Here is a 24,114-nt window from a genome sequence, read left to right on the forward strand (position 1 = left end):
GACCGTCCGTGATGACGATTTGATATGAGCTTATGAGTTACAGACTGGGCAGACTCTCCTGTCAATTCTGATGTGAATGACAGACAAAGCAAGCACTACAATGCCACCGGGGGCCTCATTACACGACCAACGGAGCCGGGCAGAAGGAATGTTTTGATCCCACTCCATCTGTCTGGCGTGTGCCTCTGCAGGCTACCTCCAAAACCTCTGGATGGACCTGGCATGAAATCACTTACGCGGCTACCTGTGGCGAAGATGCCAAATGTGAACGGCAGAGACTAGACAGGGAGCAGCACCGTGGCATCAAGATTTAGGTCAGGTCAACCCTGGCGATATCGTTCTCTGTGAGTCGTTTGCGATCAGGTGCCACCGAAAACCTCACCCCCTCCGCTAACTCTGTCATTCGGTCATCCGGTTTGCAGAAGGCTGCAGTTTCTGGCGAGAAAACATTTTCCAACTTCATTCAATCTGACAGCCACACAGCACGCATCCGTCTCAAGGTGCCAGCAAGCTCTTTATCTGGCTGCAACCTGGAGCTGCGTGTTGCTACAGCAGGCTTACGTTCATTCTGAAGAGTGTGTGCAAAGCACGTTCACTAAGAGGTTGCCAAACCAAAGCTGTCCTAATGAGATGTTACACAACAACATCTTCCTTTAGTGAAATTTAATGCCATGTATATGCAGAATGTTTGCAGATGATTAAAAAAAGTCTTCAAATGTCTTAAATCCAAAGCTACGAAAGAAAAGTGAACCCGGATATCGCAATTTATGACAGTTTGTAAGGTGATGTTCTTTTTTTTTTTTGCGTTAGTAAAATCGAAAGGACCCAAGTGATTTGACATTTCCCTGTTCCAACAGCCACGGGACAGACCTTTTTGCGTCTAAATGCAATGGCGGTCAACCGCAGAATCTCCAAGAAGTTGGGCGGAGGAGTGAGATGGCTGGGAAGAGACCGGTTGTGCAGCTGCAAATCAAATGCACACTGCAGCTGGGTGAGGGAGAAGGGGAGAGAGCACTGATTAGAGGTCAGCTGCTGGATGGCTTGAAGTGCTGTTATGCTTCAAAGCTTCACGTCGTCTGCCTTGACAACAAGAGTCTTTACCCAATGAGCTACCTGACACAGTTGGGGGTTGTTTTTTTTTTTTTTTTTTGGTTTGATTTTTGCAGTCAGCAATCACAATGTGAATTGCCCAGATCCACACGAGGCCTTTGCTCTTTCTAACAAGCTGCTCGGCCAAAAGTAAAATTGAAGCTGCCGTGAAACCAGGAACTGGATTCTTACGGGAGCGGAGTCTCTGGTGGTGGCTACGCCCACTGCTGGTTTCATTCAAGCTCAAGCAAACGTAGTTTTGTTTTCCCACACGCCCAACTGCCCTTGCAGGGAGGCGGCGCCGCAGTTGTACATGTATCACCGGTTTATCTGAACTGCCTCAAAGCACCGGTTCTCCGTGTCTGCCCTTGCGGACCTCTACGCCACCCGCCTCGGACTGGTCGAAACCAATGGAAAAGTGTCTCTCCCTTCATTTAATTCTCTGGTGCGGAACTGTTAAGTCTCCAAGACAGTGTTTCCCATTCGACGCTATTTCACGCAGAGACTGAGCCATTTTGCAGAAAAACAGAAAATGATGCCGCAGGTCAAACAAAAGACCGTGTAAGGGGCAGAAATGCCACAGCTGGTTGAGAAAAACAAAACAAAACACAAAAAACATGAAGGGCAGAACCAGGAACAGAATCATTTGAGGACCCCATCATCACAACATGGACCCCGTGACAAAGGAGAGGGGAAAAAAAGTGCACGCACGTGATAGATTAATGAAGTCATCCGATTACAAGTTAAAGTGGCGTTAACCGTGGAAAAGCTCTTCTTTTGCAAAGTAGGCTGAACAAAATCCTCCATTTCTTTTTCTGGGAATATGTTGTTTTACCAACCTGTGGGGAAAAACTCAATCACGTTGGCTGATTCCAGCGTCTTTGGACTCAACGTATTTAAATCCGAACTGCATATTTGTCGATTCTGGTAAAAGTGACCCCCCCCCGTTGAGGTGGGCTGCTCTTCTCCCAGGAGCAGCAGCAGCAGGAGCAGCAGCGGCGGCTGAGGGCGCACTGAAACCCTGATCCACCGATCCTGAGATCCGGGCGCCGGTAGGTCTCCTGTGTTTCCACGCCTCCCACCTTCACCCCCGCTGTGGTGGATTCTCCGGCTCACTCACACACACTCAAGCACACACACACACACACAAACACACACACTTCGCCAGACTTCCAGGAGTTGGAGCGACTGATCGAAGACGGAGCGCCGGCAGCGCTGGAGAAAGGGAAGCAGGAAAGGAAAAGAAAAACAATATCGTCTAACGCGCATGGATCTGTTTTCTTCTCCTTGAGGGATTTCGGGAAGGTGCGATGGTTCGCGCGGCCAGAAATGTTGGAGACTCGTGCGGGAGGGAGAGAGCACACGTACCCAGCGCCGCGAAGTTGTAAAAGTAGTTTCCCTTGAAGTTTTTCTGTGTTTTTTTTTTTTTTCCGCCACCAGTTCAGACTGTTTCTCCAGCCCGCGGACCCACAGCCATCATGGCGAGGCGGACGGGGGGGAGATCCGCGGCTGTGACACCGAATACGCGCGCCGCTTTCCGGGATAAACACCTTGAGGTTCACGGGGGCTCGTGGGCTTTTTCGTGGAGCTTCCTCTTAATCTGCTCGGCTCTTTCTTGTGGATATTGCCGAGCCGAGACGGAGTTTTCCATCCTGGAGGAAGCGCAAGTTTTGGCCGATCAGATGAAAAAGCTGTCCTCCCAGGAGCTGGGAGTCTTCACCATGCAGGTAAACGAGAGAGGCGTTTTCAGGACTGTTGCTTAATCTTGTCGTTAAATTTTGTTTTTCGGCGCAGAACCGAGAGACGTCCGCGCGGCACCTCGAAGCCGAAGCGGGGTTTTTACCAAAAAAAAAAAAATCCCAAACTGGCACAAACGGGATCGTCAGAAACGGGCCTGCGCGCTGAAATAATCCAGCGAGCGTTGAAGGGAAACTTTGTTGGCAGAAATGCGACAGTGTTACGGAACAATGGGCTCTCTGGTCGCCCGTGTTGCCTCGCGCGGTGTTGCGGTGCGGCAGCCGGCGCTTTGAAGTTCGGACGCGTCCGTCGCGGGAGGGTTCGGTGGGCCCCCCCCCACCTCGTATTATTCCCCTAAACCTGTTTTCCAACCGAAGGCGTTTCTCCGGTTTTACGTGCAAAAAGTTCCCGTCCGCAGCGACGCAGTCCCGCGCGCGAGGGCTCGCTCGCCCAGGCCCGCCGTCCGCGTGAAGGGGGGCAAAACGAAAGACGAGGATAACCTGTCACCTGCGGCGGTCAGCCACGGGGCAACATTTCGCAGTGTTTTCTTCGAGAGGATTTGGCCCCCCGTCCCTGTCCCTGTCCCTGCCCCCCCCCCGATGTTCGCTCGGGTCCTAGTGACCTGTGCCCGCCCGTACAGGTGGGCACCGTGCCCCCGTGCTGCCGGGAGAAGGCTAGTTAGAGTTCAACTGGGTGTGGGGCCTTCCCAAGTGTGTGTTCGAGCATCCGTGGAAAACACGACATTAACAGGAGTCAGACCCACTTTCCCCGGAGTCGACCGCAGCCTAAAGCCCATTCAGAAAATCAGCTCTGTGTTTTGTTTTTTTGGACGTAAGGGGAACCGATACTGTTTTGTGAATTAACGCAGGCGATCAATCCGACTCCGTCTGCATGGCACGCGAATAGGAGAAATTCTCTCCGTCAGCTGGAGCCGGATTGGATTTGGCTGCAGCTGGTGCTTCACTGGTGAACGTTTAGTTAATATAACCTCAGAAAATCGGCAGGAGATGTCAGGAAAAAAAAACTGTTGCTGGTGCCGGTTAAGTGTTTCAGCTCCAACCGACGACATTTTTTTTATGTTGTTGTGTGTATATTAGACGTGACACGGTTCAAGGGTGTGTGTCATTTTCCTGCCTCCTTGGAGACACGGCACTCATTTATAAAGCAGAAACCCCACGGTTTTGAAGCCCACGTTCCCCAACTGTATGAAAATGGATCTGATTATTCAGGTTTGAGCTGAGATGTTCAGTTGTATATTTGGTCCACAAATATGCTAAGAAAAAAAAAACCTCTTTATGGCTTCTCAAATGTGGCTAATACCTATCTATCTATCTATCTTTATATATACATATATACACACACACAATGAAAGCACAGGAGAAACACTTCTTTGCCGTGTCCATTCGTGCAGAGCTTCACTGAGTCACCAAATGGCAGGAGGTGCAGGGTGCTGCTGGGTGTGTGGGGGGGGGGCTGTTTAGCACTTCAGAGGCAGAGGAGCTCACAGGCCCCCCCGAACACAGAGGCGAGGCAGCGGGGGGGCCCCGGCCCCAAATGGTGTTTCATCTTCTCTGCTTCCACACAGAGCTGCCTTCATCCCAGCTCTGGGAGTCAGCTTTGAGGGCTTCCCTTGATCCCGCCGGATCCGCCTTTGTCACCACTCATCCCTACCTGAGCTCCGGGTTGTGCTCAGTTTCTGTCTCATTCCTCCTCTTCCCATTATTTTCTCTGCTGCCTCCCTTTTAATTTCTCTCTCCTACTTTTCTTTCCATATTTGCAGTTATTTCTCTTTTTTCTCTCCTCAGAGTGAAATTGTTCTATCAGCTGCAAATATGCAATTAATGCAAAAATAATTGTGGCTTTTGTCACTCCCGCTTTATATCGCAAGACTCATTTCAATTTCATATAGCCCTGTCAAATCATCATGAAAACATGCGTTCAGCATCACTCCCCTGCATCATGGGAAATCAGTTTTGATGGGATCACGTCGGCGAAAATCCGACTTGGCATGAAGCTAAACGCGAGTTTGATTGAAGCGGTACATTTCATGGCTTTGTGAGGGCGGTTCTCCACGAATGTAATAGATGTGCCTCCAGTAAAAACAGTCCGCATCTGCCCGTGAACGCAACTGCAGGCATCTGTCAGCCATGCTGGCTGTGCGGACACCTGCTCCGGTGCTCAGATGTGGCCCGACTCGCAGTCCGCAGGTGTGTCAGTTGAACTGGTTTTCTGTCTCTTTGGCTTTTTCCATTTTTCCCGTTTTTCACAGTCGATATTCACTATCTCATAAGAGACTTTTTCTTTTCTTTTTTTTTTGAGCACCGAGACATTAGGATGCAGAGTTAATGCCGTACTATTTCGGAAGAGATCTGATGGTTTTGTTATCAAGCGAACATCCCAGCATCTCCATTTAAAACGTAACTCTAACCCCTCTCCACTCCACCCCTCATTGTCTGGCAGATGTGTAATTTGAGGCGCGCCTTGTCAGTGCTTCACTGAGTCACTGGGTCAACCTTGTTCAATCTGTCATTGAGTTATTCAATTATCAGGGGACGTGAGGCTGTACAGTTGACACTCTGTTTAAGCCGATAGATCAACTCTTACAGCTGTTTTTCAGCATAGTATGTTTTTCTCAGGTTCATATCGTAAAAGCTATTTCTTTTTAAGGATACAGTTCTGCTCCAGTTGTCTACAGCTCCTTTCAGTCTGACTACTGATTGACTGGAAAGTGCACAGGTTCATAACAAACAGCCTTCGCACGGCATTCACATTTCAGAGGTGGTTAGTCAATCAACATAGAAGAAATATGGCAACACTTTTTAAATATGTGATTGGTGTCATTTTCAAGCAACGGTGCCAAACATTTGCTGGTTTCAGCTTCTGAAATATGAGGATTTGGTGCTTTTCCTCACGTAAAGTTAATATCTGCGTGTAGTGTGCTGTTGGACAGGCAAAACATAATAAAGAATAATCGAAAATAAAGAGAATGGTTCGTTGTAACCCTGTCTTTTTCACATTTGGCATCTCAACCAGTGTATTATGTAGCCTCTAGTACATTCCATCCAGCTGTTTAATACAGTAGTGATGTGCATTCTATTTTCATCAGTCTGTTATGTGGAAATATTCTATTATTTTCACATTATTTATACATGACGTTTTCCTTGTCTCTAATGTGTTATTTACTTAAAAAAGGCCGTAGTGTGGCCCCTGTTGGACTACTGTGAATTTGCACTTTGATTTGTTGCAGTCTGGCCTTTTCTCTCATACCTTGCGAGTTCACAGCGCATAAATCAGAGAGTTAAGAGGAATCTCCCACTCCGAGAAACTATTTCTTGTGTTTCAGAAAGATTTATGACACCGATTTCTTCCGTGCAACTCTCCGTGGTGGTTGTGAAAGCAGTCTTCTCTGATATGTAACTGATGAGCCTTTCACGACAGGTTGTCGGTGGCTTAAAGCAGAGAAATCTGGATTTAGGCTTGGATCTAAATATAAAATTTAACCTCCTTTCCCGTCTCCATGTTACTAAACATGGGCCTAGTGCTACTCTTGTCATGTGGGCGCCTGCCAGAGCCAGGGCCACAGTGCACGTTTCCACCAATGGCTATAGTAACACGGGCTTGAGCGCTGTTGCGAGCATAGACCAACTTAACTTAAAAACGTGAAGGCATGCATAGATTGCGAAGCCAAAAAGAGAGAACAGATCACCGTGTGACAAGTCGAAGACCCAATTGCTTTTACAGAGACAGAGTATTTACGACCCATTGGCTGATTATTTACGAAGGAAATTTCCCCATGTTAGTTTTGCGGGTCATAATCCACAGAGAAGTGTGGTTGGTTATTGAGGCTGGCTCACGCGGTATTCCTAGCCCCCTATTTGAATATTGATAGCGATTTGAGGGCACCGGAGGTTTGTGCAGGAAAAAATAAAATTGGAGTAGGTCTGGCAGTGTCATTAGGCTGTGATTTTCTGGTTTGGGTTTGGTCCAAGGGCAACAGAGCCCAGATTCCTGCTTTGTTGTTTTCTTTCACTTGGAGTAGAACATTTGATTAGGTTTGTTTTAACTTGTATAATGTAAACGTCTTTCTTTATTCCACCTGCCTTTATTTTGACCTTCTTACTCCCTGTTCTCTACTTTCTCCTTCGTCCGACTCGGGGCTGCATACACTGTGTGTTTCTTCTCTTTTTCTCACGTTTTATCGAATCCGTTGCAGAGACGGGCAGATAGGAAGGAGGAGGGTTTTTGGATATACGGCAGGACATCAGAATTCCTGCTCGGTTCTCTGCAGTTGAGCTTCAAAGCCTTCCTGCCTCTTCCTGCATTGCCTACATGTCTGCGTGCTCAAACAGTCAAGGTTACTCTGAGCCTTGCAGGCCCTCTGCTACATGTGGGACTATTTTATCTCCCTCATTCTCTCTCTTGTCTTTGAGTCTGTATTTTTCTTTTCTTTTTTTTTCTTTTTTTTGCTGTCCAACATTTTGAATGTCCAAGCATATTATTTTCAACTAATAGTATTAATCTCAATTTTTGTATGAACCACTGTACATCCAGTCTGCCATGTTATAGCACTCCATGCCGCGCTTGTAGACGTAGACTGCATGTTCAATTGAATATGTAGTGTATATATATAACACGGGCTGTATGAAAGGAGTGGACTTTTGTCCTTACAATAACACTCATCCAGAGGGAAAATGAACACTTTGGTGTCAGATACATCTCTAAGCACATTCCTGAACTTGTCTTGTTGGGGATATAATGGGGCTCTTTTTGTTCCTCTTCCCTCAGGGCACAGAGGTTACATAATATAACCAACTATTCCCATTTTCTGCCCAGTTGCAAATGACAGAATATTGGAACTTGCCGATGGTGGAGGATGGATACCTCTTCTTGTTACTTCTTACACTCCATGTATTACCTGGTGTGTAAAATAGGATACTGGGCTAAACTCTGGGTTGCTGGTACCTGTTCATCACAAGACCCCGTTGTGCAGCCGTAGCACAATCCTATCACGGCTAAATCATAGAATCTAGGACATGGACATGGATTGGATGCAATTCACGAGCTCACCTTTATGAATTTACTTTAATAATGTAGAATTCGAGTGCCTTTTTAGTCAAGAAAAGTGGATTTTTTTGGCTGAAAGGGCCACTGTAGTTTTCGCTTCGGTTTATAGTAACCTTTGGTCACCTTTTAATACCTAAAATGGGTATTTGTAAGGCAGGGGGGTATCCTTGAACCTGGGGTTCATATGTGTATAACATCGCACCCTTGTGGACAGTCTTTCCTCAAAGAAAATATTGTTGTGCTTGTTTGTACATACGAAAAAGTTATAGAAGTAAATGAGCTGGGGAGAGAAGTTTACGCAGTGCGTACTTTCTCGCCTGCACACGCCTGGCCAGTCGCTGTGTGAAGTGGGCGTGATCGTTGGATTGACTCTTTCATAAAGTAAAAAAAATTGTCACACAATATTTTAACGTCGAGAAGTTTTCAGACACTGTTAGACCATGCGACAAGGACGTAGTTTAAAGCATACTGATGCCTTTAGACCAGTAAACATCGTTTCGGATCAGGCCACATTAGATACTATGCTTCACCTGTTCACAACAATGGCTTAATTCTTCTGTTTCTCTGTAATCGTTCCTCAGATCTCCTTTCTCTTGTATGGGATGTCGACAACGAGCCCTCCAACCTAAACAGCCAAATAAGTCGCTCGTCCCTACCCTCTCATACGACCCCTAGGAGCGTGCCAGCGGCAGGCATAAACATGCGGTTAAGGTTGTTGAACGGTCACTGTTTGTTAAGGTTTAGGCAAAAAAACTACTTGGTCAAGAAAAGATCATGGTTTGGGTTAAAATAAGTGCCTTCTTAAGGGGAAATGAACAGTGGTCTCCTGTCTGAAAGTCCTGTGTTTTGTTTTTTTTTGACCCATCCATCTGCCCTAAATGCAGATTTTATCACTCTATATATGACGTAACTTAACTTCCTCCTTTGATGCCATCATAATTACCATGGCTCCCAGGGGTCGCCTAACAATAAAACCTAAGTATGGGTTAGGGCTGTCAACAACTATTCTAAATTCAATTATATAATCAAATTGTTAAAAAAAAAAGGACAGAAATTAGATTGTGAAAATTCACATTCGATTGTGAAAAAAGAGCAGCTCCACTGCGGGTGTCTGTCTGGGTCTGGGCCGCTGCATTGAATGCACAGCATGACGGACAGGAGTCGCACAACGTCACTTTCATCGACGGAAAATGAAATGTAGGCCAAGCAGTAACAAGCAAATAATTCAACGAACGTCGTTTCTGGCCAATTTTGACAGCGCTAGTATGGGTCGTAATAAGCTGCTTGCACAGACCACCTATGGGCTTGTTTGTAACTGGACGGTTTCAGTGTTCGGGTTGACTGAGCTACAGGTGCTTTGCATTAGTTAGCTCCTTTTTTTTAGTTCAGCCATAAATTGTGATGTGCCCCAGTGGTTTATGAGCCCTTTGAGGCTTTGCTGAACTATCTGCACTTCTGTTCTTTTTCCATTTTAACCATTGCTTTTTTTCCCAAGCTGTTATGCAGGGAGACTTTTTTTTTTTTTTTTTGCACTCCCTTGCATTCTCGCTCAGTAGTTGGACTCTTGGGCCCAAGTTGCTGCTGATACATGAAGAATTTATAATTCACTGCTACACTGTTTTGTTTGTGTGTCTAGTTTAGTGTTATGTCTTTTTATTTTTCATTTTTATCCTAGCTGAATTTAAAATGGACATGGTAACTGGTGTGATAAGTTGTCGTTTGTGTATGACCTTATTTCCAAACTAAACTTTTTTTTATAATTTAAAAGTTGCGTTGTTAATTTGAAATTAAGGATTTTAACTTTTTATGAAAAAACAGGGCCTTCTGCCAACAGCTGCAAGGTCCCAAAGCCACGTCTGCGGAGTTTTAAACATGGCATGACTTCCATATCAATCTTCAAGATTCTTTGCCTGTCCAAAACCCAGGGAAACAGCACAGTTCTGTCGACTGTTACCTTTATCTTCCCGTCACAATGCAGGAGAGAGGGGAGCAAAGGGCCACGTTTGCATTGAATGTAGGGCTGCCAGTATGTTTTGGCCCGAGTCCAGGCACAGAGAGGCTCAGGCGCCCCTTCTGTCCAGCCTCCTTGCACCGCAGTGTCTCCTACTTTCAAGCCGAACACACACCAGACACGATGAAGACCCCAGACTTGCTGGACGAGACAGGGAATCAAGTGCTGCTGTCAGACGGTAACCTTGTTGCTTCTGGATTTAAGAAGAACAACCCTATTTCCATACCATCAGTCTGAAATGTTTGAATTCTTGCATGGGATCATGGTTGGTTTCATGGGCTTTGCCATGATTAAGTCTAATCATGATTGAAAAAGCCGTGCCTTGTCATCTTCCGTCTGTATATTACAGTTTTACTGAAAGTCCTTACTGAAATATCTAATCAACTAATGGACGGATTGCCTTGAAATTTTGTACAGACATTCATGGTGCCTAGAATCCTACTGACTCTGGTGATCTCCTGAATTTCCTCTAGTGGCATCAGGAGGTCAGAGTTTTTTTCTCTTATCCTGCCTCTCAACATCCCCTGTGACCCTTGTCTCATTGCTAGGTATCATTGTGTGTCATACTTAATCTCTCTTTGAATCTACCTGCAGCCTACCGCTAAACTTAACTTTGTGCTAGAGGCCTGTTGGAAGAAAGATATTTTCAGGGATATGTCTTTTCTTTTTCTTCAGAGTTTTTGGACGACAATACCCCCATTCATTTCATTCAGATCCCTTTAATATTTTTTTTGCCAGTGTTAAGTACAGTCTAGTGCACTGTCTCTTGGCTCCTGCTTGACTGCGGTCGGGATGGAGCACGAAACTGATGTTCTTCTCCTTCTGCACCAGCTGTTGTGGTTTAAATCTGTATGTACTGTTGTGGCCAGACCATTTATCTGACCGCTTTTTGATCTGTTTCCCACATTTCTCAGTTGAAAAAGGCCTCTCACTGTTTGGCCTTGGCTGAAATTGGTTTTGCAGTGTTTTTGCAGCTTCCTCAGCCTTCGCCTTTTTGTCTGCTTTTCTTTGCTCTCTATCTTTCCCTGCTTGTATCTCGTACTGACCTGCCCTGAAATGCCAAACTCCTGTTAAGAATCTAGACTGAAAATTGCGAAGTGCAATATAGTTAAACATGATCTGATTAGGAAAAATAACATTTTTTTTTTTCCAGCTGCAAACATCCTGTCGTTATCAGTTTTACCTGAGATAAACGTCAGGATAACACTTGCATGTATGCCTTGCGTGCACGTGTCCGGATCTGCATATTGTATCATAATTATGTATGGAGCTGAAAAGATTTGTTGAATCGAAATGAATCCGAACCCATTTTGATAATTAATCCGTGCAACTATTTTTCAAGCTACGTGCCTTTCATTTGTTTCACATCATTGTTACCTGAATATCTCTGAGTTGGAGACTGTTGCTTAGACAAAATAAGCAATCTGAGGGATTGTGATCTGACCTTTCACCAGTTTCCATGACCAGTTTACTCTGTTCAAGTTTTGATTTGCACAATCAGTTTTTTTTTCTTTTCATCTGCTTTGCATTTATTTAAGATAAGAACTTTTCTACTTGCTCCCTCCCCATTATTTTATGTAGCCATGGAACTCATATCATGGATCATTATCATGACAGATTAATCACAGGTTGCAGTGATCCGTTTTGTGTTGTAAATGTCAGAAAATAGCGAAACATACCACAACATATTGAGATAGATATTCATTAAGATATTCACTTTATGATGGCATAAAAACTGTTTAATCTTTTCAGCATTAATATTCCGAGTATTGAACTGAGCCCTGTTTATCTTCATGCAGCCAAGCCCTCCAGGTTTTCAGTGAAAGGAGGCAACTGTCCTCTGCGTACTAAAGAGGAGAACTAATTAACTGGCATTCTGTAATAAGCTCATTCTCACTTTTTAAAATGATTCTCCCTTTCTCTGTTACCTCTCTCACTCTTTATCTCTCTTTCACTATCACCCACTCTGCCCTGCCTTTCTTCACACAGCCTCACTCTCTCCCTCTCTCACACACTGGCACACACACCCTCAACACACACATAAAGCAATAACAAATGCAGTCAATGAGAGAAAGAACAGGATCTTTATTAGTGATCCAGGCTTTGTGTTTTTTCTCTTTTTTTTTTTTTTGTTCTGCAGATTCCTGCCAGTGTTACTTAGTTAGCTCCAACAGCGCTGACCTGGCAGTGTGAGCCAAGGGACCCCAGGCCACCCCTTAGCAAGTCGGTCCCTTCACTCGCCACAATGGGCAAGACTCAAAATGAACTTTCCCTGAAAGAGAGAGGGGGCTGGGGGGAGGAAAAGGGCAGGGGCTTGTGGTGAAGGCAAGGGGGCAGTGAGCAAAATACCCGTTTGGAAGGGCGAGAAGAGCAGAGGGACCAGCTCCCTCCCCCAGACACTATGCATTTGTAAGGCCCCCATCCCCCTCAGTATGCAAACATACTCCTGCAGAAGAGGCTTTGCATTCTCGATGAGGAGAGAGTTGGAGCTCCTACTGTGGAGAAGCAGATCAGAATGTTTTTCATGCCTCTTTTGTCTTTTCTCTCTCTCTGTTTATGCCTCTCTCCCAGAGCTGTGTTGCATACATAAACTCGCAGTAAAGCTAAGCTTCAGTCGTTGAGAAGCGCTGTCTCCGAAGTTGTCTCGAATTTCCATCCATGTTTTTATGCCTGTTTGCAGTATTTTTGTATTTGGATAGGTGCAGTTTTTTCGGGTGAAGACCTGACTGTGCATATGTAACATTGGGCTTCGGGGTTCTTCCTTGAGGCAGAGGGTGGTGGGTAAGAGTGCAAGGAAAAATGCTAAATTAGGTGCAGTGGGTAGGAGTGAAAGAAGAGTTGAAGAGGCAGTGTGCAGCAGTGGAAGCCAGTAAAAGGCAGGTTCTCAAACTGTGGAGTCTCATACACATTAAGCACAAAGGACGGCAACTGTCACAGCAGTTTGCATCTTTGTCTCTGTTTGGTGAGGAATTATATGATGGTTCTCTCACACTGGGGTCAGAGGGTTGTGAAGGTCAGCTCAGTTAGTCTGGCTTCTCTCCTCACGGCCATTCATTAACATGAACTGCTGCAACACAGAAACCCTGTATCGCCGGGGAAGTTAAAGGTCCAATCGGAAATAGTTGCACAAAATGTTCAGGCCCTCTGCCGTCACCTCGATGGCGGCTGAGATTTCAAGCTTTTTCAACAGGCAGTCGGGTCTGGCTCTCAGTATTTGCTGGGAAATACCCCCAGGTGCCTCTCAAGTTCTTTTTACTTTCTGTGCACTCTGAATTGTGGATTGGTTCCTCAAAACCCGAGTGGGCGTCTGTGCACCAGTGTAAAGCTAGAGACCTCTGAAAGCTTGAATACTTATGAACGAGTTGGTGTGTTTGTTGGGCAGGTAAGTAACCCGTGATGTAGCTAACATTAGCCAAGTAAGCTTTATGTCTGCTGGCTAAGTATGGCTCTGGAGCTGGGAGGCAGTTAGCTTAGCACAACATGGACTGGTAGCAGGGGGAAACGGCTAGCTTAGCTTTGCCCAAAGTTCAAAAATACAGCAGTATACACCTTTTGAAGTTATTTCACAATGAACATGCATTCGGTTACTTTAACCCATACACAGACGGAAATGTACAACAGTCTGTGGTTATATGGAGTGTTATAATTATTTCCTGCGGTTCCCCTCTGCTCCTGCTGCTAAACTAAGCTAAGCTAACTGCCTTCTGAGTCCACCCTCATTCTTTGACACACAGTCGTGGGAGGTGGTGTCAGTCTTTTCATCTTACGCTCAGCAAGAAAGCAAATAAGCTCTTATTTCCTAAAATGTCAAAGAAATACCATTAACATTTTGGTTACAGTTACAGTATATTTTTGCTGCAGCTGTAGCTATTTTACTCTCTTGGTCTGATATTGTAACTTTCACGTATTGTTTTTGTTGAATTCAGAAAAAAAGTGGGGCATATAACCTGCGTCTGGTAGGGTTTGCAAGTTCTGTGGTTTATATGCTTTAATACTAAGATGATCTTATGATATATTATTGAAAGCGGGTAGATAAATGCCACAAAAAGGGGAAATAAGTATCACAATTTGTTTTTCTGTTTTATCTTTTGGTTTTCCTTCCTGCCTCGAGGTCTTTTAAGCAGTCTGACAACGTGCTGTCTGCACTTTTGTTCCTCGTTTGTCCTTTGTCTATCTTCTCCACCATTGTCATCTTCTCCCCTTCTCCGCTACCCATGCCTATTTCTCAGTGTAATTGCGTCTGTGGGTGGTGGCATGTGAAACTGTGTCCTGCGCCGTTTTCCTTCTGCTGGTTTGTCGCCTTTGAAGATGAGTCAGGAAGTGACCGAGGCTAATGAGCTGAACTTTGGACTTTCTGCCTCTATCTCTGTAAGACAAGGTTGGTCGGAAGATGAAAAGAGATGCAGTGTTTTTATTCTCGCAGAGAAAATAGCAAGGGGGAATAATATGATACAGCTTGCTAATTAGGAGGCAGGAAGGAGTGTCAGGGCTTTGAGTGTGAGATGAAAAATGGGAAGACACTGAAACAACATTTTCAGTGTTCCAAACACATGTAAACACCCCATAGTCACACTCTTACAATATCTATGCACACACATACTTCACATAAACACAGGCGCATATAAAGGTTCATGCGTGGAGTGACTGCAGCTGTGTTTAGCTATCAGTGTCTCTGAGCTCGGTTATGTGTCAGCGAAATGAGTGGCTTATTTGATCTGGTATGACTCACAAGTAATGGAAGACAAGCATTAGGAAAACAAAACAGGCTTTGTGTTTAACATGGAGATGGACAGTTTCTCCTGCTGGCATGTCAGCATGAACCCAGATCACCAAAGAATAAAAACGGAAATCTGCGCTCTTTTCAGAGAACTCCAGTGTGTTTTTTTTGACATAATTACTTGGATGCAGAGATTTACCTGTGCTTCAAGTGTGCGGACATGGTGGTGTTTTTTTTCTGCAGCAGCTTGGCCCTCGGCACTATAGTGGAGATTTCATCCCCAGTGTGATGTCAACCCAGCGGAGAACAGAACTCATTTAGGTAAGGAACAATAAACGAGCCCTTAGGTTTTTAACTTATTCAGCGCAGTGCCCAAACGATAGCCATAATTTCTCACACTGGGTCCCAGACTCATAAAAACATATTGCTCTTGCTGCGTAGGGACCATCTTGAAATCATTTTACAGCACATTTTACATCTTGGCTGCTTGTTTAAGAAACTTGACAGTTTTCCTCTGATTTTACTTTCTGGATGGCTCTTTTTTTGTGTTCAGGCTCTTTGTCATGTCCCATACAGTTTGAGTCCACTGCTAAGTTACAAAAACCAGTTGTTTGGTGACTTAGGCGGATAGAATCATCTGGTCTCTGTGTGGATTACCTTGCTGCTTCACAGACTGGGCTCCTTTCTTTCCCTTAAACCAGCTGTTGTTACCATTATTGATGTGATCTCGGAAGGTGGTTTAGCTTGCATCCCACGTCCGTTTAAAATCAGACTGTAAGGGGAAAAATCTTTAGCACCGAGGACATTATGTGTGTTTTTTTTAATGTTTCTGGCAGGAGTATCAGTTTGATTTGAAAAGTAAGACAACCGGGGAGTTAGCATTTACTGTTAAAGACAGGCGTCTGGTTCAAACAGCAATAGGAGGAAAGGAAAAGATAGTGTGACAAACTGTTTTGCTCCTCTGGTTCAGGAGATCGTCATAAGGTGCCCCGGCAAAGACTTGTTCAACATCTACTTAAACCTATTTATATATATTTTTAGATTAGTCAAAACACTATTTTTGGTGAGGAGGAATTCCCTGTTGACTTGGTGTCGAATATCGCCAGATCCCTCCTGAATGTTTTTCTCCTGCAGACTCATGGAGGAACTGTCGAGAAGAAACCCCATTGTCAGTCTGTGTTTTTGTATTTGTGCACATCCAAAGTCAGTGTGTGGCAAACTGGTCTGTCCCACTACTTCGTGTTTTTCTCCAGCAGAAGCCCAGTTAACCCTTTCTACAAGAAACCGACATTCTGATTTTATCCAGTCCTCTCCTATCCTTCCAAACTTCTATCTCTCTGACTTTTTTTTTTTTTTTTCCCTTTCCAGAAGGTCTGCTTGTTGCCAGGTTTGGCTGGCTGGTGCCATGCCAGCTTGTCTCAGTCAGTCTAGCCCAGACGTTGGCACCATCAGTCAGCCGGGGTTTCTGCTGGCATCTCTCGGCAGCTGGTCAGGAGACAAACCCCATCTACACATGCAGCCTATTCTGTGCATTTTATAGATTTTTTTTTTTTTTTGGGGATTGCTGATTTTTCAGCGAGTATTACAGTCAGATTTGCAGAAAATTAGCTTTGGCGATGCACCGCATTGAGACTTGATAAATTTTCCAGTGAAGGTCCAGAGTTTCAGTCTGCGCTACTAACTTTCTCTGTCAACATTATCAGCTACTTCTTAAAATTTAATGAATGCATCTTATAGATTACACAGTGGTGCAGAGTAAGTATGGGAATGCTTAATATATCACTGAAGATGTCACTTCTGATGTTGGATAAAAATAACATTTACAGGCAGTTTGGAGCATTTTTCCACACTCCGTGGCTCCAAACAAATATCCCCTGTGGAAATCTTAGAAATTTAATTTCACTGTAGCATCAGAAAGCACGATTTGTGTCAGTTTAGTGTGGTCCTGAGGGAAGAAGTTCTTGGATCAGTTTTCTGCACTATTATCTCTGGCTCTTGTTCACATAACTGCAGGAAAAAAATCTGGATGAAGCTGCTTTTGTTACGGAGTCATTGAATTAGTAATAATCACAAAAGCACACCAAGCATTAATCACTAGGTAGATAGCACCTCAAACTGAAACACTGGCAAAACAGGACCTCAGCAGCATCCAGGTTTAAGAAAATTTCAGCATAAAGGCGCCACTGTGTTTGGATGCAAAACTCTTAAATCTGGTGGTATTTCACGCTATGTCACATTCTGAACGGTCCTTTAAGTGAAGCCTTGGACCTGCTCTGTTTTCAAGACTGCCAGTCTGAAGGGTGCAGCTGGTGATCGTGTGAACAAGTCGGATCTCTTACCTTTTCCGGACGCATTAATCCGTCAGTGTGACTTGGTCTGTGTGTGGAAGGGCTCTTAGACTGATACTGAGCTCTGTGGGAACAGGAACCTGTGTGAATGTGTTCAGTTTTTGAGTTGTGTGCGCCTGTGTGTCCTACTACTTGTGGTAGTGTGTTGATTTTCATTTCTTTGCCTGTGTGTGTGATAGGGGTTGAGCGATATCGGGATATACTGTTTATTGTGAAACCACAGAAATTCAATATCCAATATTGATCTTGTTATATAGTCTAAAAGCTCTCCCTTTTAATATCTCTGGTTGTATTAAGCAAGTATAAAATCAGGACTTTATGGTGGTACTGGATTTTTGCATCAGAGTGATAAAGCGCCTTGATTTATCTGCTATTTAACCGACTGAATTAGCCACCAGAAATGTTTTTCTGTTAGTATTAATAAATGATTTCTAAGTTAAATTATTTGTTATAGAGCAATAAATACTACTATGCCCATCATAAATTCATATAAGCCAGAACCAGAGTGCTGCCTATGCAGTTTCTAAGTATACTATTAAAAAAAAGTCAAAAAATAGAAAACTAACATTAACAACTTTCACATTCGAATCTGCAGACCTTCATTATGGACTACAACAAATTTCATAAATCATTGGCAAAAACATTAACTATATAATACTGGAGAAAGAAAAGTAAATATTAATTAAATAGATAAATAATCTCAGTTTTTTCCAGGATTTTCAGAAAATGTTAACTAGTTAACTAAAAGACATCAAAAAGGGGACCAACATTGCCATAATTTATTGTCTGTACACTGGAATATTTCGTGGGTTTTGTTAGGCTATTTCATGGAAAACTAACCCTTACATCATCTTAGTTTATATAGTACAAAAGAAAGTGGGACTCGATAATGATATTCGATATATAAATGAAATGCTGTCATATCTTCCGCATTAGAATGTGAATATGGGAATTTATTTTTTATTTTTTGTGTGTGTTTAATAGGGTCCCAAACCAGGCATTTTGATAGACCGTCATAGCAGGAAAGCCAAACGAAAGATTCTCTGAGAGGAGCTGTCATATGTCTCCTGCATACATCATAACAAACAGTGCTCTCCCTCGCCTCACATTCACAACGGCAAAGCCACTCATCATTTACATAAAAGAAACTTGTGAATGTCCTTTGGGAGCGCTCTCCCTCTCCTACCTCTCTCTCTCTCTCTCTCTCTCCTCCCTCTGTCTCTGTTGCTCTCTCTCGTTCTCTTTTGAAAGCACTCACACTTTGGCCTCTGCACACAGTAATGAGCGACTCATGAATCCGAATAGGAGAGGTTTCCGATGTTTAGACAGCATAGGAAGAGTGGGGAAAAATGTGATGCATATTCAGCTGATTTCCCCTGTAGGCCTGCTTGCTGTCTTAGGCCCTTGTTCACACCGGGCATTAAAATGCGTCTCGAGTGACCACGTGTGATCGGATCTCACCTCGCCGCTCTATATGACACATACATCATTTCCGTTTGCAAAGACCCAATGTGTTGTTGTTCTTAACCGGCGGGAGACCGTTGGCAGTTCCTGTGCTTAGTATGCTGGAAATTAAAAGAAGAAGAAGTAATCAAATCAATACAGACTAGGTCTGTGTGTGTTCCAGACGAATCAAAACATCTACGATGTTTAAGGCACTCGTAACATACCTCTATGGGCTTTTCGAATTTTTCAGACGTGGGCAAATCCAGCTTACGCGATTTGCACGACTTGTATTTGTTTGCAAATGAGTATGTACATCCGCTTACACAGAGGACGTCTGTTGAGCAGGTGGCCCTTCGGCGTGGCCCAGGACACGTTAGCGTACACACTGCTAAAAGAAGGTTGGCCACAAGAGGCCCAGACCGCCCCTGAATGTGGTCCGAGCGATCTGATCTCAAATGCATCCTCAATGTTTCTTGGGTGCATTCGCACCTGTACTTAGAGCTGTCCGCTTGTGTTTGGATCACTCAAAGATGCACGTTAATGCCAGGTGTGGACCGGGCCTAAGAGCTCGACTGGATTTGAATCCTTACCCCTTTTTTAGTAAATATTTTTACCCATAAGCTCATGCAGCACTGAATGTTCTTATATGACTCCATGCTTTACCACGTGAATGACCCTGCACTTGATGCTTTGGGGCTTAATTAGGGAGAGAGAGACAAACATATAACGAAGGGAATTCAAATTCATCCTCCCTGCTGTTGGATTTTACTGCAGCCCCGTAGTTCCAGTGTCGTTGACACTGAGATTGATTCTTTTTCTTTCAGTTTGATGTGTGCAATCTGCATATGCACCCACCACAAATACTCTGACCTTGCCATTCATTTTTCTTAAATTATCAGGCAGACAACATCCTTGAAAACTCGTATTTTTGGGGTGCGCTGGGAAAACCTGGGGCTCCATAGCCTTAACAAGAACAGGAATCTACCAATGGCTTCAGTTTCTCTTCTCTTCACATGATCCAGATTGGATTATTTTGTTTTCCTGGGATAGTAGGGGTGCTTGTTTGCAGTAGGACTTGCAGGCAGTTGTGCTCACTCACATGGCTCCACTCGCCCTCTAGGAATTTATTTTAACACATGTCACTTCCTAGTGTAACATAAAATTAAAGAGACTTGAAATGTGCCTGTATATTTAAAACATTCCTTTGGGCAGGCTTGTGCATCCAGGACTAGGGCAGACCATAAGAAGTGCACAACGGGAGAAAACCAAAGTATCCAACCATGTCTACTATCCCTCTTATGATGGCTTCCCCTGCCACCTCCAGCATGGATTTTATTCTCGTCGCAGTGAAGTCGTAAACACACGATTCGTGACCGAAAAGCTCTACGTGAAAACTGGCAAACACTAGAAAACAACATATAGTAGAGGACTTTCAGACAAAAAAAAAGTCTTGCAGGACATTTCATTGTCCTGCACAATACCTGCAAGATTCCAACAGGTACTTCTACACGAATGAGTCATATTCCCCCAGGGGCTTTTTTTTAATCTGTTGCTACATTAGCCAGCTATCCTGCTAACAGCAAATACAGCAGCTGATTGATTTCAGTCACTTCTCTCTTCAGTTAGCTAGCTTACAAGATAGTTCGCTACCGTCTACAGAGGCCAGATCCGAAGCGTAGTTAGTTAGACTAAAGTGAGAGATAACTGGGGCCATTATTTACCTCAACTGAAGGGTGAACCAGAATTTATTTTAGAGGGGACATTTTTAAAGGCAAACTTTTATAACTGTTTCTCCCATATTTCATCATTTGAAAGCCTGAAAGCCTTTTTATCCATACCCCTTGTTGTTGATTGAAATACTGATTTTTGCCTCACCTGGCCCAAAACCAACAGATTCGGATACAGATACCGATCTCTCTTTGTTTGCATTTCTGTTTTCCCCCTCTGTCTTTCTTCCTGCCTGCCTTTCATCTCTGTGGAGACCCTCTACCCCCAAGCACATTTCTGTTTTTCTCAAACGTGTCTCCAAATGTATGTGTTCCAGAAGTTTTGACTGAAGTAGCTTATGAAAAAGTTCAGTCAATATCTTCTTTTCCTTAATTATTTATTCACTTTCCCACTTTTTTTTTGGTTCCTTTGCACCTCTTCCTTCTTTATATGTGTCAGGCAGTTCTGCTGACTTTTGAGACAGTTTTCTGAGACAGATTGTATTTGTGAGTTACTCAACTGCATCTGCGGGATAGCACAGAGAAAAAGATTTGTGTTGGTGCGTGTATTTTATGTGTATACTTTGGCATTGTGGTTTCCTCTTGCAACTAAGGGGTCCCAACTCATAAACTGTCCTCCTTTTAATTCACTTGTGTGTGTGAGTGTGAGTGTGTGTGTGTGTGTTGGGGGGGGGGCAGTCGCAGAGCACTGGTGATGTCGACAGCTCAGGTGTCAAATTCAAATGAAAAAACTTTTCAGTGTGCAATGTCTCAAGCTGGGTTAATTTACTTTGGATGCACGATGCACGTTGTGTGAATGCGTCATTTTTACGTGTGAGTCTATACGACTTTTCATTAATGTGCTTGTATATGTATTTCCATAATTTAGCCAAGCATGGGCCGGTGTTTTCCTCCCTTACCGCAGCTCCCAGGTTGCCTCCTTCAGCACGCTGACTCGCCAACACAAATCCTGCATCCAGTTAATCATGTCATGTCATGAAGATTAATGCGTCGCTGTACTGTGCTGTGTTATGCTATGGCACACATTACTCTACTCAGTAAGGACATTTAATATTAGTAATGGTCACAAATGTATTTTGAGAGTTTCTTTTGCCATGTTGCCATTTATGTGTTATGGTAAATACGTGTTGCCCTGATCATACGTCTGGTTGCGTCTGTGAGTTTCTGTGCATTTCTGTGGACAGGCACTGAATCTTTGGGAGACCTCACAGAGGTCTCTAGATTATTCCAATGAACCGGATTCATTTCACCGTCAATTGTTTGGAGGTAGCAACAGAAATCTTAAGAACCTTTGCAAATAACCCGAAAACTATCTGCAACTATTACTCGCAAACATGTTTTCGTGATTAGTGAGTTCTGCTCAAAAGGGCCAGATCATGCAGGATGCACTTTTGCTGTCACGGAACAAATGCAAAAATCACCAATTTTCATCACTTAATTAGCCTTACCTTATCGCATTATTCAGTACTGTTAGCCAGTTAGATAGAAAACTTGTCCATTCAGATGTGAAACTCAAAGCCTGATGTTGTTTATTAACATTGTCTGGTGTTGAAACAGAAAGGGAGCAGCAGAGATTTTTTTTTTTTGTATGATTCTCTGCACTAACGCCAGACCTAACTGAGGAAAGTTCTTCTTTTCGTTTATCCGGAGAGCAAAGGAAAAGCCACGGTGACAAAGGGCATTTTTCTTCTCAGAGTTAAACATTTTACAGCTCTGGCCACTCACGGTGCTTTTTCCAAAAAGTAGGCAATACAAGTATGAGGTAACTGCAGCACAAATGCAGCACACGCAGTGCTTCAAACTCTTTTTGGATACAATTTTAAAATGGCAAATAGATTCTAGAAATTTTGGAATTCGTCCTCTGTTCACTGGACACCAGTTGTGCATCCTACATCGTCTCGACTTGGTCCAGTTATGTTGTTATGCGTGAGTCTGGGGAATACTCCGTTGAAGTTTGCTTGGAATCTCGGGGAAATCTGTCTTTTTACAGAAAAGATGTGATGAACCAGTGAACCGAAGCGGCATCGGTTTGGTAGGGCGAAGTCACATTGAAACGCCAACAAGGGTCAGCAGGACCACTAAGTGCCAGGTTTAACTGGGTAGAGGGAAAACCAGTATCATGTGTAGCTTAAGCCTCTTTGCAGAGCGACCCATGCCTCTATTAATCAGTGCGTGTAACTGGCCTAAGAGTACATGAAGTAGAACAAAGCACCCTGTCTATAGAGAGACCTTATAACAGTGGCCAGACATGATCTCACATCGTGCTCAGAAACCTGAGAGGGAGACCACACCGGGAACATTTTTTTTCCCCCTTCTAGTCCTATGTCCCTTTTCTTCTTGATCTCTTCCTCATCTCTCCGATCTGTTCGTCTGTCTGTGTTTTTTTTTTTTTTTCCTTTCTGCTTCTCCCACACGTTTACCTGTCTAAGATATGCCCACGTGATGTTGTTGTTTTAGCCATCTGCTGTCTTCTCCATCTTGGTCTTTTTCCTTTAATCCTCTGTATCTGTCAGTCGCGATCCCTTCCACACCCCACTTTTAGAAATTCTTTTCAGTGCGTGAAACACAACTTCCATTTATTTATTTTTTAATTAAAATGACTGTTCAGAGAAGTGTTTGAGTTAGAACTGGTATAAATTCAGCAAAACTGTTCCTTAACATTTTCTTATTATAATGACAACATTTGTACCAAGTGATGTGTAGCGTGGCTCCTGTATACATATATAGTGATGCTTGTAAACTTCAAGTTAAAGCCTTGCAGATGAGTCCACAGCATAGGAATGTGAAGATAATCCAGGATAGTTTGTGCAGACAGAGCAGGCGCCCCATCTGAACATCTTTTCACTTGGCTGAGAGTGGGGCTGTCTTGGCAGGAAGCGTATATCAAAGTTTTAAATTTATTGGCACTGGGTGTCGAGCACTTTGCGCTGTCTCTCTTCCTCTGCCTTTTCTTTGACCCCGACTTACAATTTATCACTCTCAGTTCTTTTGCACACTCTTTCGGATCCTTTTGACATCTCCAAACCCAGCTAAAATAGTTTGTATGAGGTTTTTTTTTTGCCTCGGCAGGGTGTACCACTAGGGTGTGACTGGGATTGTGGGGCCAGAGGCTGCTGCTAGACAGGCACTGCGCCCCACGGGGGCTGAAGGCTAAGTGTTTTGGAGAATTTTGCTTGGTTTCCATCGCTGCGCTGCCCGTTTGCTTCAGTCATGCCATTTATGGTTCCGCTCTTAGCATTTGGTCATGAATGGGGTAATCCTGAAGAGTTCATTTTTATTTTGTGATTAAGCCCCAGCTACAAAACAAAATACAGAGTGGGCGTTATCCCAGCGTGTGCTGAAATTAAGTGTTTTTTCCATCTCTGTTATGTCATTAAAATTTTAAAGAGTCAACCCCTGCTTTTTTTTTTTTTTTGAGTAAGAAACATGAAGTACCGTGTTTCAGAATTCACCCAAAAGCAAAATATGTCAGAATCTAATCATATAGGGTATCCACTGTAAAAAGGTCTATGAACCTACCATAGGTCTCAGCTAATAGTTAAAGGAATGTATGGCATACGTTAGCCAACCTTTTTTTTAGTTTTTTATGAACTCCCTCACTCCGATCTCCGGGGAAATTTACTAGCATTCTTGTCATGAGGTTGGTTATATGAAATGAGCGCAGTACTTGGATCGCAACCAATTGCCTTGGTCCCCGGGTATTTACAAGATTTAAACATCATCAGTGTTGTTTTGTACTTGCTTGCATGGTGCTCAGTAGTTTAACTATGATTATTCTTTGGCCAGTCGGAGACACGTTATGTGAAGACAAACACCATCATTTATGGGCCTTTCGATATGGAGCAACATTCAAAGGCCCTATAAAAACACAGCATTTTCTCATTATCATGCATTCTTTTGTTGAACTAATTTGACTGCAGTGTGTGAGGTTTTGTTTTTGTCCTCTTTCACTCTTAGATTTTATCAGCTTAATGG

General features: G+C 43.7%; 1 protein-coding gene across 2 annotated transcripts in view; it reads left to right on the plus strand.

Moving 5' to 3' along the window:
* The first annotated feature begins 2,126 nt into the window (after positions 1-2,126).
* The window catches only part of cachd1 (cache domain containing 1), a 91,585-nt gene continuing 69,597 nt past the window's right edge, over positions 2,127-24,114 (plus strand). Inside the window, exons 1-2 of one of the 2 annotated variants that reach the window (XM_040128663.1) lie at positions 2,127-2,394; positions 2,530-2,816. In XM_040128663.1, coding sequence (XP_039984597.1) covers positions 2,568-2,816 — 249 coding nt within the window. In that variant the 5' untranslated portion in view covers positions 2,127-2,394; positions 2,530-2,567. Of the gene's footprint in view, positions 2,817-24,114 lie in introns of both variants that reach the window. The other variant, XM_040128662.1, reaches the window with a different exon arrangement.

The sequence above is a fragment of the Xiphias gladius genome, chromosome 6 (assembly GCF_016859285.1).
Source record: "Xiphias gladius isolate SHS-SW01 ecotype Sanya breed wild chromosome 6, ASM1685928v1, whole genome shotgun sequence".
NCBI classification, from domain to species: Eukaryota; Metazoa; Chordata; class Actinopteri; order Istiophoriformes; family Xiphiidae; genus Xiphias; species Xiphias gladius.